The following is a 16,953-nucleotide window of genomic DNA, read 5'->3' as shown; positions in this document are numbered from 1 at the left end:
AAGGCAATTGTTTCTCTGTGGATGATTTGTATGTTCAGGAATGAACATTGCAAATATATCAAGGCAGTGTAGCTATCAAAAGTGATGATGGGCAAAGGAATTCTTCTTATGCATCAAATTACTTTAAATAATGCTCATCCCACAAAGCAAGCAAATTCCAGGTGTATTTGGTCCATGCAATTTACTTTTTCCCCTTCTACTACTAGTCTGAAATAAAATCTTGCAGACAATTGCAAATCACAGTAACATCTAGACATTTCAGGATTTATCTGAAGGTATGCAAGGGTGACACATTGAAAGAATCTGGAATCTGTTCTTTCCTCCCTCATTTATGTTGGCTTTACAACAGTGTAACTCCATTATGGCCACAATGGAGTAAGTTCCAATGTACACCATTGTAAGAGGAGCATCAAACCATACGCTGCAATGGCTGTTGTGCATATGAACTAAAAGAAATGAAAATCTTTATAAATCCAGTTTGTTTTTGTAAGTGATCTCTCCATTATGAGTTTCTCCTGATCAAAAGCACCAGCAGATTCAATTTAAAGACAAACGTTTGCCAATGTAGCATTGAGTAAAGATCCTTACAGAAACCTTAAACAATAATTGAGCTTTACAAACTATAAGGAGCTTTACAGATGACAAGATTCATAATATTAATAGATATTTAGGTGGATAACATGGGGGCAAAGAAGAATGCACAGATAATGTAATTTTTAAATAATTGGTTTACTCCAACAGCTTTTTGAGATCTAACAAAGCTAATTTTAAAGGTTAAGAAAGTCGTGCATGCATTTGTTGTGCAAAAAAAATACTAAATAGAGAACTCAGAACAGGTTGTTCTGTTGTCAGATCAAATAAAAGGCTGTCAGGTAGCAGGTGTTCCCCCTCTCCCCCCTCCCCAAATCAAAGCCAATTGCTGGAGTCATGTCAAAAATAGCAACTTTTTCTAGGCGCTAGAGCATCAAGATATTAGACAATCTACCTTTTTTTACTTCATAACTTTTTCTTCTGGGTTGAAAGATGGTAGCGGATCTTTGACTGAGGTGAAGCTGTGATAATTTCAGGCCACCTCTGAGCTCTGAGTAAGCTCAGACTCAATTTCCAGCTCTGTCTGAGTGACGCTTGACTTCAAGTTTGTGAATGTCAAACTACTGTTGTGCACGTCCAACAATGTGGTCCTGCCCTTTCAATTTCTTCCTATCCTGTAGGAAGGGTGTGTGTTTTTTGTTTTTGTTTTTCACCAAAACTCACTGTTGTCCAAAGGGGCTCACCCTGAAAAGAGGCAGGCATTTTTAAATGCTTCATAACTGGGAAATTTCAAAGCACAGAAGGCACCTAACCACTATCTACCTTCACTGGGAATTAGCTGCCTTAACTGTACTTTGTTCCTTTGAAAATCCACCCCCTTAAACATTTGTGGATTTTCTCAGCATCTCAAAAGAGCTAACTTCTCTCTATCCCATTCTAATGGAGGAAAATGGTTGCCCTGAAGTTAGCCCTAACTATCAAAGCGTGTGCCAATAACAATACAGGGAGAGTAGTACCTAGGGGATTATCATAAATACGGTATCTAACCAGTGTAATGATGGCCATGCCTCTCTAGTATTGATATTAAAACCTAGTTAATAATGAATCTATTGTCAGGAGGCTCCAAGCAGGGTTTTTTAATGTGCCTCATACTTAGCACAAGTGAAAGAGACTAATGATAACCCGCATGTTACTGAATAATGTTCATAAATTGGAAGCACAAATAACTTATTTTATAATGAGTCTTGGGCTGCATGACTGTACAGCAGCTCTCAGGCTTACAGGAGCACAGCTCATGCTGCATCGGTAATGTTATTAGAAGGATGCCATCTCTCCATTGAAATTATAATCACCAAGTTCTATGCTTTTCTACTCTAGCATTGGTTCTTCTGATGAAAGAGAGGGTGAGAGCTTCATTATTTGAGAGGGAGGAAGAAACCCTGAGGTTTTATTTTTGCAAAGGACTTTTTTGTCATGCGTAGCCAGTTCATTTCTTATCATAAACAAGAAGATGCATTAAAGAGAAGAACTGTGCTCTGTGGGCTCTTATCTGTTAGCTGATGTAAAAGATTTACTTCAAAGCAATTGCTACAGAGAAAAGAAAGCTCAGGAACTCCACATGAACTGTGGGGCTGGGTTGGGCTGAACGTCCTTGGCTTTGCGGTGGACTGTATACACCTAGGAAAAAGCTTCTGAGGATTTTAAATTTGGATTCTTTTTCTTTTTAAGCTAAATAGCTATATCATCTGACCATACAGAATAAGAATAAAGTCAATGCCAGAAGTACATTCCGTAGGGGACTAGATGACTCTGAGAACTTTTAATGGGATACAGAGTCTTTCACCTTTGTGTGGCTGGAGTTGCATTCAGACCTAGTTCAGAAGTGACTGAAAGTTGTTTGAATCTGATGGTTGCGTTAAATAAGTTAGTGGTTTTATTATGTCCCCACTCGGAAATGGGTTTGAGACCACCCTCACAACTGGAACTAAACAGAACCTTTGCTGGCAGTCTCAGCAAAGGGGCTAAGGACTGAATGAGCCCATCAGACTGCAGTCCTCTCGTTTCCATAAAGGAGTCCCTCCTGTGCAGGTGGCAGCAATGGCAGAGTGGGTGAGAAGTCTTTCTATACCTAGGGATGAAGAGAGGAGTTCAGTCATCAAGGTTACGCATCCTACATCAGTGGTTCTCAAACTTTTTTTTTTTCCATGGACCACTTGAAAATTGCTGAGGGTCTTGGCGGACCACTTAATGATCTATCCAAATGTTGTTTGTACCGTTAGCTAACTATTGTAAAGCGCTTTGGGCAAAAGTGCTATATTTAAAAAAAAAACACCTTAATAATAATTAACATTTTTTGTTCTACAATTAAAAGCGCACAACTAATATTTTAATATCAGTAATCTTACCTTTCTAATGCAAGGGATGTGCCCTCTCTCCCCTGGCTCAGCAGCCCCCGAGCCTCTTTCTCTGGCCACCGCAGCCCTGCACGTCCCAAATCCACCCCCCACTTCTCACCGCACTGCCCTCTCCCACCTATCCCTATTCCCCTCAAGGCCACCACCTCATCTTACATGGGCATCTTCTCCAGAGTCCAGGCATCTAATTAGTGGAGCCACTCGTACACGGCTCCACTAATTAGGTAGGTGTCCCTTCATTCTCTCTTGTGCAGCCGCCCATGCACGCACCTTAGAGGGAACAACCCCTGGACCACCTGAATGGAGCTCGCGGACCACTGGTGGTCCACAGACCACAGTTTGAAAGAGCAGACTTTGAGGTATTTTTGCACCAGTGAATGATGTAGGTCAGAGGTTCTCAAAAAGCCCAGCCCAGTGAGGATCTGATACTGATAGGGGCCTTTGGGAAATACTGTAGTACGTACTAACACATCTTATTAAAATGGTTTGTTTATTTCCTTAATTTGATAATGGCCCACACTGTACTACCATTTTCAAACAGGCTTTTTGCTAGGGTATTATACATTTCAAGGGGTTATAATTCAGAAGGTTTTTCTTTACATCCTAAGTATTTCCAGAAGCTTTGGATTTGGGAGGTCCAACAATAACCTCTAAACTTGTTCTGTTGTAGGAGTCAGTTTGCTGATACCGCATGGAGCTATCCCTGAAGAGAGCTCATGGGAAATCTACCTTACCATCAGTCAAGGGGAGTCCAGGTGAGAAACCAATAAATATCACATGGCAATACCGCCCCCCAGAAAAGCATAATCCTAGAAAATACTTTTTCTGATAGACATCATACCAATAAGGGGGGGAGGGATAGCTCAGTGGTTTGAGCATTGGCCTGCTAAACCCAGGGTTGTGAGTTCAATCCTTGAGGGGGCCACTTAGGGATCTGAGGCAAAAAAAATTGGTCCTGCTAGTGAAGGCAGGGGGCTGGATTCAATGACCTTTCAAGGTCCCTTCCAGTTCTCGGAGATTGGTATATCTCCAATTATTACCTTTATTATTACCTAATTATTGGATTATGTGGGCCTCATTCCACCCTCTTTTACCCTGGTATAACTATTGACTTCACAGGAATTACCGGGGTAAGCAATAGCACAGTCAGGCACTTTGTTTGCTACCACTCTGAAAACACATTCAGATATGAGAACTCTGTTGAAGGACTGGATAACTCAGGGGAACTGGGTCTCTAGTAAGGAATCTTGTACTTCTAGGTTATCAGTCTGACTCTTCCCATTGCTGGTGAATAATTATCACCATCCTATGGACATTCAGTTGACCTTTGGGAAATGAATAAATGGGTTCTCAGTCAAGTTCTTAGTGCATAGATAGTCCAGTTCCTAACTTATAGATAACTCTGTTCTGAAGTCACTATCAGAGTCTGTTCTCTTGTTGGCTGTCTGTGATGACAGACTGTCACATTGCCCCAGCAAGAATTGAGTGGACCATGGAAACTTAACTGCCCTTTGACCATTAGAAGTGTGGTCCTTGTGCGTTGCATTTGGCAGGGTGGTGAAGAGGGTGTTTAAAGTGATTGCAGTGGTGCTGGATTAAAAGCCTGGGAGAATGAACTCCTTTATTTATCCACAAAAAAGAAATAATGCAGGGCAAAGGCACTTCAAAGAGTTAGAAACAGAAGGAAAAGGAAAGTTGTTATTAAGCTTTTGGTAAGTTCAGGCAGCTGTTTTTTGTGCTGCCATTATCTCTGCCATATAAAATGTACCTAGCTACTCTTTTGGACCTTTTCAAAAACGAGGTGGCCATTAGTCATGGGTGGGAGGTCTGAATTCTGCTATCACTTATGTCAGGAGTAACTATATTGTAACCAGTGGAGTTACTCCAGATCTACATCAGTGTGAAAGTAGAATTTGACCAAGAGTCTCTTACCTCAGATTAGTTTTTCCCCCCTTTTTGTTATGAAGGAAAACAGCCAGAGAAACAGATGGTTTTAACAGATTTTTGATAGCTGTTCCCATAAAAGGATTTTCTGTTTCCCAGTGGTTTTAACTTTTCACACAACATGGGTTATAAAGAATCAAAGTGCTCTACCAGTCAGTTGTTTTTCAGAGCCCAATGGATTTTGCTGATGTGCAATGCTAAGTTTGGCACAAGTTATTTTCTAGGTTCTGCTAAGTTCTGTCTGAAAATTTTGTAACTCTACTGTCTCCTGGTGTTTGCGAACAAAGTAAAATTTTACTTAATTGAGAAGTAGGGCTAGCACCCTACCCGCTTCACACCTGCCTCCTCTCACATCCTTATACTAGCATTGTGACAATATGCTACATTTGTGACCTAAGTGTGCTCACTTCAGTTACTAGATTCTAAAAATGAAGGATTGTCCTGTAATTAGTGACAATAGAGCCCAAATTTCTTTTACCTCAAATGCAAAATTGTGAAACGGAATAAACATCACCTAGAAACTCAATACTGTAAACTGAGTTCCTGACACAGACCTGATTTATTCTAAGTCAAATAATCTTACTACTGCATTGTTTTTCTTGCGTGGTTCCTTTTGGGTCCTTGTCCCTCAGCTGAGTCTCATCAGGGTAGTTCTTGTGGGGATATCTGTGACTTGAAGGGGCTTGGCAGCTCTTAGGAACTGCACTAGTCTCCCGGTGCTTTGAGAACCTGAGATGAACCATGCAAACATTAATTAGTTAAAGCTTCTTAGTAAGGCAGACGAGTTTACATGCATTCAGCAGATGGGCAAATTGTGATGGAAAGATGAGACCAAAAATTTCCAAGTGTGTCTACTAATTTGAGGTGCCCAACTTGAGAAATGTAGGATATGTGGGTGCTCAGAACCTGTAAATATCAGGATGGAGGTGTTTTAGATTGGGTACCCAGAATGAAAGCACTTTTGAAAACTTGTTCCGAAATATCTTGCCTGAAATCATAATGGTGGAAGAGAGACGGAGCTAAAAAACATCCACACCCATCCCTGACTCTAAGTTTCTCTCCAATCATTAGACAATACTCAGGGCCTTCTGGACTTTTAACAGTGCTAAGTGTTATCTAACTGCTAGCCACTTCTTGCCTTTAGTGCCACCACCATTGCACCTGAGTTATTTTCCTTTCCACGTATTCCCATTTGAGTGTATTTGATATGCACATGAGAAACTGGCATGTTAGTGGGTTGTTTTCTTCCCCTTTTACTGTACATATTGACTTAAGTTTGACCCAAGAAGCTAGAGCAACTCTGTCACTTAGTTTCCCCAGTGATGTATTTACTCAAGAGAGTTTGTCACAAGAAGTCTGGTTAATATATACTAGAGAGGTGTATTTTTTTCAATTAATCTTAACATTAATTAATGATAAAATCAAGATTGCTTAAAGATAAAAATCAGTAAGCCCAGGACACTTAAAATCTTAAATTTGCCTTTTGTTCCTACTACTAAGCCACAGTATGCATCATTTTAAAGGTTTGTTTGCCCTTCTGCTGAGTACAACTTGCCTTTTTCTCTTACTGTTTACACTGAGATTCTTTATCTTGTGATCCTGACAAATCTCTGGCTAAGCAGTGTCAGCCTAGTACTCGGATGTGAGATCTCTAAGGTACTGTTGGCAGTTTAGGTTTTTATACCTGCTCAAGTCACCCAGGCATCACTTTGCTCTCTGAATTAGTGTCGAAACAACGCCCTGATATGTTGCTAGAGCACAACTGCTTAATTTCATATGGTTAATTCCATACAGTTAATTCCATACAGTAGCTTGATGCTGTTTATACTTCATCATGTAATTTTCTGACTTGTTTTCATATTTTATCGTCTGTTCCATTACCATTAAGTGCAAATTCTGTTTTTTCAGTCTGTTACCAAGAACTGTTCTGAAACCCAACTCCCCTTCAGTCTTTGCCTGAGGCCTCCAACAAATTTCCCTGCTTTCGCTCAGTAGGTGTGAGGATTGGATTTATTAGTCTTTCCATCACTACCACTGGCTACAAGATGCAGTGGGACATTCCAAACAACATTCTTACAGTGTAATTAAATAGGCTCCCACTTATTGCATGTTTCTTTAGCTTCCTTCAATTGTGCTTTCATAATTTACATTCCAAACTGAGCTGAACAGACAAGTTGCATTAATAATTTTGGTGGTGAATTTCAAGCTTTTGGGGGGGGGGGGATTGAGGGGGGGAGATGCTCTTGTGTCCAAGGAAAGGAGCACGTAGTCCTAGATTCCTAAACAAAGTCATTCTTCTCTTTGCGTGCGGTGATAGACAGTTTATATTGAATACAGGTACAGGAAAAGTGGACAATATTTCAAAAAAAAAAGAAAACTATTGCATATAAATATTTGGTTACAGTAGCTTAGATAACTAAATAATTGCAGGTGTTTTTTCCTTTAAAAACCAAGAGAAAGAGCAGTCTGTGGATTTTAAAGTTCAGGGATATTTTCCAAAACTTATTGTGAAACACTTTTCTGCTTTTTTCTGAACTCCTTTGTGAAAACTTTTATATTCCATCCCCATCTGCTGCCATAGTATTTTGATCATTTTCAATGAAAGATTAAGATATGTGAAGGAAAGGAGGAAAAAAAGCAGCTGTTTCATCTGCAAGGATTATGCAGAAGTGAATTAAAATGGGTTAATTAAATACAAGTAGCAAATTTTGCCTGCTGTTTTATTTTTGTGGGCAGAAACAGGGGTGGTGAGAACCAGACCAGAAAGTTACTATAGGGAGGTTTTGGTTTTTTTAATGCAATCCTATAAAATGAAACAAATGCAAACACGGATTTATTTTTCCATTATAATACAGGCAATGTTTCCTTTTCAAATAACTGAGACAGCATTGATACAGCCATCTTAGCTTTGCTGGAATAAAACAGACTTGTTTAGCAGCAGCAGCATCCTGTACTGATATGCAGGAAACCTGGTTGCCTTTTGTTGCTCCTGGGTTTCTTTTTCCCATGGCAGAAAAAGCTGCAATCTCTGCAGGTTGATACTGAGTTACAGTTCTATATCACTTTACTGACCATATTCATTAAGCAGCCACCTCTTGAGTGAAGGGCATCAGCCATGTGGACAGCTCACTGTACAGCAGTGGATGAAAGGTTAAATTAAGGGTTCAAGTGAAGAATGTTTGTTCCCTTTTCCTTACAAAAGTTCTGCTCTGTGTAATCATTTATGATTCAATAGCAGTTCTAGTAAAGTTTCATCCAAAAGACTGTCTACCCTCCATGGTTTTTAGATATCACAGTCTAATTTGTTGTCTACATTAGGTGGATAGAATCATAGAATATCAGGGTTGGAAGGGACTTCAGGAGGTCATCTAGTCCAACCCCCTGCTCAAAGCAGGACCAATCCCCAGACAGATTTTTTTACCCCAGTTTCCTAAATGGCCCCCAGAACAGATGTACCTATGTCTTAAGAATGAAGGGCTGCGTTGACCCTGGAATGTATGGTTCCAGGAAGCTATCGGGGGCAGGGATCATGTCATCTTATGCATTGGTTAAGGCGGAGATTGTTCAGTATATTGGACTAGTCATTACTATCACCACCTTCTTTCAACCCCTGTGAGGAGAAGGCAGACATCAAAAGACATTCTGAATTAAGCCCAGGTCTTTCCCCCTGCTCTGTTTGCATTGCTATCATTTCAAAAACCAAACCATAATTTTTGTCCCATCATCTGTGCAATATACCAATTCCTACCACAAATCATCTGTGTTGGCTGTGAATTGGTGTCCTCCAATCATCTGGAATGTGGGTCTTGTGCTAAATCTAGAAGAAGAAGAAATCCATGTCTTAAAATGTTCCAGAGTCTTGAAGCACAGCGCTCCTGGCCAAATCAGCCATGGAACCAGTGATCTCTCTAAGAGGAGTCCAAGACAAAGGTCTCATGATCATAACTATGTTGTCTGTCACGTAGAGCCTCAAGGATGGGGCTGGCTGCTGGGGCTTTATAACGGATGCATTGAAAGGCTCCCTGAGAGGAAAGAAATAGGCAAGCTTGCTCTCAAAACACCATACTTCCTTTGATGCTGGCAAAATACATTGGATATTGATTTCTCAGAAAGTAACAAAAATCCTGTTGATTCAGACCCTAACAAGAATTAGAGTGAAACATCTCTTGCCTCCTTGCTTAATTCTCTCTCTAAACCTGCTTAAGCTGCTAGCACTGAGCAGGAGCCATACTGTGTTTAAAAAAAAAAAAAAGCCAGCAATCTGGTGGCTTGCTCCCTGAACATCACTGGAGTTACTCACACACAGCCGGGAACTGTGGCTGGTTGGAATTAGTGCAGCTAGGAACATGTTATTTGCCTGACAGTGCTGGGGATTCTTCCCACTACTGTTGTCTCCTAGTGAAATAAATTAATAGCACATAGAGACAGGGATGACACAGAAAATCTGGATTCAATTCCAGCTCTGTCACCAATTCTTTTTTATGGCCTTGGGCAAGTCATTTAGTTGTCCCGTGCCTTCCTTTCTCATTTGTAATATAGGCTACATCTACAGTTACACCTAGGTGACTGGCATGCGGGGGGGAGGGGGGAGCATCCTCATTGCAAAGCCATATCTGCATATAAGTATGTCCTCACCGCTTCTCACCTGAGTGTGGCTGAGACACAGCCAATGGTTCTTTGTGCTGAGACAAAGAGACTTTGTGCTGAGACTTTAGGATTCTTTCTCAGTCAATTGTGGGAAAGGCACTGGAGGACTATTAGCACCTGAGTGATTTTTCCCTGCATCTTCACTACATTGCAGGTGGGTTCCAGCCTAAGTTACAGTGGAGCCTGGGCTTTAAAAAAAAACCCTCGCCCTGGGCTTAAGGGACCTCCAAACCTGGCTCAGAGGTTTTGCTGTGTAGATGGCAGGGAGGAGGGGGAGTTATGATTAAAACCTAGGTAAGAGCCCAGTTTAACTGTGCTGTGTAGACATACCCTTGGAAATAATGAATCCTTTCTCCTATTCTTTGTCTGTCTTGTCCATTTAGACTTTAAGCTCTTTGGGGCAGGGACTGCCTCCTACTGGGCTTCTAACAGAATAGGAGTCCAGTTAGGGTTGCCAACTGTGACTGAAGCTATTCTAGGAGATATTTTTTTCTCCAACATGATGTAATATCATTTTCTTAAAATATCCTATTAAAATCTCCTGGATTGCTTTCAATATTCACCAGGAGATCAATGCTGATTCCGGGAGACTCCAGGCCAACCCTGGAGGGTTGGCAACCGTAGGTCCAGTCTCGGGTGGCACCTCTTGGTACTACTACAATACAAATAATAAATTAACTACATTCAGAAGCAAAAGACTGATCAATATAGGCTGCTTGTTTTTCCATACAAAGAGTTTGCACTCACTTAAAGGAGAAATAATAGATCTATTAGGAGCAGCATACATTTCCTTTACTATTACTTTTGGGAATAGCCAGTGATGTGCCAGAGTCCTCATCAGCAGTGATGTTTCAGGACTGGAAGTGAATCTGTAGGACTGGAAAGCCAGATGTAGTGGGGTTGTCTGGAGCATAAGGAATAACAGGATTTCTTAGCAGACAATGAAATTTGGCAGTGCTGTGAGTACTTTGGCAAGAGACTGATGGAAATCCAGGACCCAGGTTTTTATTTTTGGAGGGCGGGGGGTGTTCAATGGGGAATAGGATTTCAAAGTGTTTTTTGACCACTTTATGTGATAGGTTCACTCTTACTGAAGGGTTTACACAACAACTGTTAGGCCCCCCTCTCTCTCTCTCTCTCTCAAAAAAAAAAAAAAAAAAAAGCAAGATGAGCATGTTAGGTCACAAAATGCTAAACAGTACTTCATTAGTAGTGACAGCAGCTCTACACATCAGAGCACAGAAATGATTTAAGAACCCCTAATCAGCTATAAGATTTCGACTAGAAATTGTGCTCGCATTCACAGCAGCTGATTCCTGAACCCCACACACTCTTCACAGCTGTTCATGCAGAGGGGCTGGAGGGAGAGGAGACTTTGTGTGGTCCTCTTGTCTCTCATATACTAATGCTCCAAAACAACCTGCTGCCAACAGCAAGCCCGGAGAGATTTAAAAGAAAAATAAATAAAAATTGCATGCTGGAATTCAATTAGTTTGTTGGGGAGGGGAGGAGAGAGAAGCTTGCCAGCTGTGTCTCCTCCAGCACTGCACGTTCAATAGTCAATACCATGTCTTATTGGGGTTCAGAAATAATAGGGCGACTGCTGTAATAAAAACACTCAAAGCGCTCATGGTTTTTGCGTAGCCTTGACAATTTGGCATTCAAGCTTTTGTTTCTTGGGGAAGAACCACAATGCTGTGAGTAAAAACAATTAAAAGGGAGTGGGGAGAAAGAATAAAAACTGAAAGTAATGAATACAGCTATTCAGCTCTGTTGAGGGACTGAGTGTGACGTGCCATGCCAAATCAATCCACTCATTCACCAACACGAACATCCTACCTCCAGAAGTGGCCAATACCTGACATGCATGGGGGGAAAATTGCTATACCTCCCCATTTCTATGACTTAATGAATGCATGTAAAGTACTATGTAAAGTACTCAGAGGGAAGGTTCTGTCAAAATGCAAAATATTGTTATCTTACAGTTACCCAGATTAGAGTAATAGAAAGTTATTCAACACAGAATATAGGCCAAATACAAACAATAGGGCTAACCCAATTATTATGGGCAGAATCTGCCCTCAAGTGTTCAAATCTTGTCTGGTCACAATTTTCTTAGATCTCTTTTTTTTGTCCCTCTGACACTCCACAGTACAAATTGCTATAATTTTAACAGTGTATTTTAATACCACACTGCTTGTAATATGAAAGTGATGAGAATAGCCCAAATGAGTCTTAATTAAAGATGCAGCTGAAAAGATAACAATGGCTTGTGTTCGCTAAGAGGTTTGAATAACATGAACCTTCCTTCGCTAAGGGGAAACCACTGGTTCACGCATCCAATTGCATTTTGAAAAGGGGCTCCACATAGTGTAATTATGCCTTATTTGTGTGTGTCCTTTCTTTTATTGCCAGTTCTTCTGGAAGAAATAGCAAGTCCTATTAAGGTGATTTATCATAAACATCATTTCCACTCCAGTTAATTGCAGCATAGTTAAAGTAGTAAATGTAAGAACTTATCACCTGTTGAACCAGAATTCTGTGCTTCAAAAGACTGCTGAGTGACATGGGACCCAGTAACTACTGCATTATCTTAGTTGTAGCAAATATAAAATGGTGCTCATTTCCCCAAATGAGGTGACTGGTTGCACACTGAAAACGGGGCACATAAATGAATAACATTGTGTGTGCTCAGATTAGAGACGGATGTATCACATACAAATATAAGGAGGAAATAGGATCACTCACTGCACAGTACTAGAGTTTTGAGACATTCCTTTCCTAGCAGGGCAGTGGAATTGTGTGTTAAGTGTTCATAGAATTCTCCCAACAAAGCAGGAAAAGTTTGGCAGGAGTAATAGAATTCTAAGGCACAGGGCTGTCTGTACACAAGTCTAGTGGCCCATACCTGAATTGCTCGCCTCTCTCGAACAATGCTCAGTCTGACTAAAGACATTTGGAGGAAAAAAATGTATGTAAGGTCTCAATATCCCAACGTAAGTGCATCTGTCTGTGTTAGGTTCTGGTATAGTTTCCATTACCATATTATCTGAGTATATCTGGCCTGTATCACTTAAAATAAAATATCCTGTACAGGTCAGGTCAGCTCCTTAGCTTGTGAACTCAGAGCAGGAGCCACTGTTTCTTAAATGTTTGGTAGATTATTAGCAAGTTGTGAGTGCTACCGTAAGTAGTAGTAATGTTTAATTTACACTTTTTCCAACACATAAAATGTATTTAACTATTGGTGCTAAAGCTGCACTGTTTCTAGAAACACCAGCCATATACATGTTTATAGATATCCCAGACTGTCACAGGTTGGAGTAGAATGAATTAAAATGAGGTCAGAGTATATGGAGGTAGAGGCGGAAAGGAGCTGATTGAAAAGATTAGAAGAAGAAAAGTGGAGGAGGGAAAATTCCAGGATTCAAGGTTCTATTTGCCTATTTCTCTCTCTGACATTCTGATTTGATTGCATTCCAACAGAAGTGTGTTGATTCCATGATAATCAAATGCAGTAACCCACACTGCATGAAAAAGTGAATGTATTTCAGATATTCATTGAATTGTTACTTCCTAATCTCCATATTAGGTATGGACACTGATTTACACTGTCTATGTGAACTGGTCATTTAAAAGTTGATTTGCACGTAGTTTGTAAGAGTCTAATTTGTTAAATCAATCAATTCTTCACAAATGTGTGAGAAGACAGATTAATTCAGGTTTACATATAATATGCAACTTATGCAATATTTCTGTTGACTTTTGTGTTAATGTAGAACTTGATACTAAAAATTGGGCAAAATTCCTCACCCCCACCACATTTATTGCCCCCAAAACAATAAATCATAACATTTCTGTTGTAAAGGGGATGGTGCATGACTGCATATTGCATATATTTTGCTGTTTGTTGCACTTGTCAAAATATTCATTTTTAAATGGATTTTTTAAAATAATTCATTTACTTCCTTTTTCCCTCAAATCAGTTCTGGTGTTTATATTTAACAGCTTGAGGCCAAAAAAAAAAAAGCACATTTATGAGTCTGAAGTAACATGAAAGTTAGTATTTCTGTCACCCAGAGACTGAATTACCATGGGAAATCCAGATTCAAGGCACAGATATTGGGCCTCCATATACAGAGCTAGAGCTCTTTGGCTTCCTTTCTCTAGGCACTATGGTTCATTCAGAGACAAGATGCCGTTAGCTCTGTTACCTTTATATGTCACATTGATTGGTCGTCTGTTTTTAGCCAGTAACAATAAAATAGCAAAACAGTAGTCGTCAAGCGTAATCCCTCTCCTCCCCTCCTCCGCTAACATACCTTGCATCCAACCACACTGAGTTAAAGCAAAGAGCCTGCTAGGGCTTGAGTGTGTGCACATCTTTAGCACCACTCCCATCTTTCTGGTTTCAGTGCCTTTGCAATATGTAAGGGGAGAAGAACATCTGGCCTGTAGCCCCTGCTGATGATGATCTGCCTTCCCTCTAGAAGATACGTGAGGAGCCACTTCTACAGCCAACATAAATAATGCTTTTAATCGGCACCTATTCTTCTCTTGGAAGCTAGATCCTCTGCATAACGTTCTCACACTGACTTCAGGCCTAGAAGCCAAAGTCCATGTCAGGATCTAGATCTCCCAGCTCTGTAGCTTGAAATACAGACTGTATTAGTTTTTGTAATAGGAAATCTTAAAACTGTTCCCCCCACTCTGTGGGTAATAATTCAAAACACGGCAGCATCAGGTTCAGTGAGAGCACTAGGATGTCAGTCACAAGGGATGGGCCTCAAACAAGCAGGCAGAAGTACTATGAATGATTTGGCTGATTGTCCCAGCATTCACGCCAGTGAGTACAATGTAGGTAGGCTTGAAAGGATTAGATTTTTCAATAAATATCAGTTAAAGTTGATTTCATCACACACACACTGACAAAAAAATATTTCCCTCAATAATAATCAAAATGTACAGATAGGCAAAATAAAACAAGTTATTTTAATTTGTAATAGTGTTTGATATAGAAGTAACTTTTCATATCGCAAAGTAGATCTCCTTATAACAGTTCAAACAAACTGCCAACATCACATGCCAAAATATGCAATGTCAATTACTATTAAAACATTGTCTGACCACCCCATAATTTCTCACAATTGTGAAAATTTAAAGAGATAAAAATAAAAAACTCTTAACATATAATTTGGTGCCACTGTGAAAATTACATCAATAAAAATGAAAATATACTTAAAATAAACACCCATTGAAATGATTAAAAAAATAGAAATGAATGTCTGCCAAGTCCAAATGTAGCCACTGAGGAAGGCATGCTGGTAAAATAAAATTAAAGGCCAGATCCTCAGCTGTGCTTAATGTCTTTTTCAGGTTGTTAAGAATGTGATAATCACACACCATTGGCTTATTTATGTAGAGTTATTGCAGGGCCTGGAAGAGCAGTGGGAAAAATTACTGTTAAATTTCTCTCTGGGATATCTATGGTTGCTTCCTCTGTAGGTGGAATCTGGGAATCCATCTTCTCCTAGGAGTCATCTTTTCCTTCAACTGTATGTCTTAGAGACAACTTCTGCCTCACTTCTGATCTACCTGCTTGTGTGTCTGTTCCATTAGAACATGGTGTTCCATATCAAGACAGTATGTAGCATATTAAAATTACCTCTGTACTGCTGATAGGCATGGTGTTCCAAAAGATGGGCTAGAAAGGTGATCATGCCAGCATTAATCTATCCGACCATGTTAGAATAAGAGAAAAATATTATGCTGCAGTTATGTACCACAGCATAGAAAGAGAACCATAGATTTCTTTGTTTATGAATTAATATGAGCAATGAAACACATTGTGCAATGTTTGAAGACTCAGGAAATGTTGTACAGTGTAATGGTTGGAGCCAGGCATTGTGAATGTGGACTCCAAAGTTCTCTCTTGCTCTACCACAGACTTGCGCTGTGACTTTGGGCAAGACAATTAAGCCACAATTCATCATTTGTCTCCACCATGGATAGTTGTGCAAATTAGGTGGTAAGATGCTACCAGGTGAGAATAGTAGTACAGTGAACTAACTTTTAATCATTGCCTGGAATCCAGTGTCGTCATTTACACCAATGCCTCTGTTTTTGATGCCCAATTTGAAACACTTTTTTGCTTGTTTTCCAGAGGCGCTGAGCTCTGAATGACTTTATTTGGAGTTCTGGGTGCACAGTGCCCCTGGAAAATCAGGTCCAAAGTGTCAATATTGGGAAATCAAAAACTGAACCACCCAAAATCTGAGGCCACCTGTTTCAATTTGAGTTTTAACCTCTCTGTGCCTTCTGTAAAATGGGAAGGAATAACATTTGCCTCATAAGGACTTTGTGAAGCGTCATTCAATGTTCACAAGGTATTTGATTTCTTATTACACCTATCATATGAAGATTACATCATATTAATATGAAATAGATTTTAAAAAGGAACTACTAGGACAAAGAAATAAACTTGCATTTATTTTTATTTTTATTTTTTTTTGGAGTTTCACAGAATTGAGGCAAGCCTTGGTTTATTTTGTGGGGATCTGTAAAATTAAAAAATGGTTCCATTTTCAGCAAAAAATATTCCTTTATTTTAGAAAGGAAATGATGTTGATCAAATATTGAAATTTTTGTTTGATGATCAATTTGATCTTAAAACATGGAAATTCCAAATATGTAATTGAGATTTCCACACACACACACCCAATAAACCCCACAACCAAAAATCCACCATTTCCTCTGAACTGTGCAGAATATTGTAGAATAAAATAGCCATTTTTTATGTAGCTTCACAGAGAATAATTTCCTATTTCTGCACAGCTCCATTGCCTATTTTTCTTTTATTTACTAGAAACCCGTGAAGCTCTTGATTTTGATGGATTTGGCAGGATTAGATCTGGTTACTGATTTGTTTATTATGTACCCAAGGGTATTTTAAATACCTGCATCTTATAATGTTTCTCTTCCCTGCCTTGCTTAATAAATAGCCCTGAACTGCATCAGGTTCCTAATACTTTAGTTGTTATAGAAAAGACTCCTTCTATTTGCAGTAAGTGTGAAAGTTCATCTAATTAGTTGATTTCAGTTCATTTGGCATTAAATAATTCCCAGAATTCCCATATGTTTGTACAATATGTGCAACAGGGGGAATGATTCTCTGAAAGCAATTAAATTGCTTGTTGCAGAAGAGCTTGTCATTGGTCATTCACACACATCCCTACTATTACTCAGTCAGCATTTACACTGAGCCACAGTGACCATGGAAGGCTGCCAGTGACCATTATTGAGGCTATTCTATTTCAGTGATTGTAGCTCACAGTTTACTTCTTCGTGGGAAGTTTTAGGCCACAGGTGTATTGTCCCAGTCCATTTCACATCATCCTCCAGCCAGCCGGACAGACGT

The 16,953-nt window shown here is 39.7% G+C and overlaps 1 protein-coding gene across 8 annotated transcripts in view; it reads left to right on the top strand.

Annotated features, from left to right (window-relative positions):
• The window catches only part of UNC5D (unc-5 netrin receptor D), a 297,576-nt gene that overhangs the window by 253,965 nt on the left and 26,658 nt on the right, over positions 1 to 16,953 (top strand). For all 8 annotated transcript variants that reach the window (XM_045007079.1, XM_045007082.1, XM_045007074.1 and 5 more), the window contains one exon: positions 3,616 to 3,700. In XM_045007079.1, the coding sequence (XP_044863014.1) occupies positions 3,616 to 3,700 (85 nt within the window). The remainder of the gene's footprint in view (positions 1 to 3,615; positions 3,701 to 16,953) is intronic.

The sequence above is a fragment of the Mauremys mutica genome, chromosome 2 (genome assembly GCF_020497125.1).
Source record: "Mauremys mutica isolate MM-2020 ecotype Southern chromosome 2, ASM2049712v1, whole genome shotgun sequence".
Lineage (NCBI taxonomy): Eukaryota > Metazoa > Chordata > Testudines > Geoemydidae > Mauremys > Mauremys mutica.
This window is presented reverse-complemented; position numbering and strand designations above follow the sequence as displayed.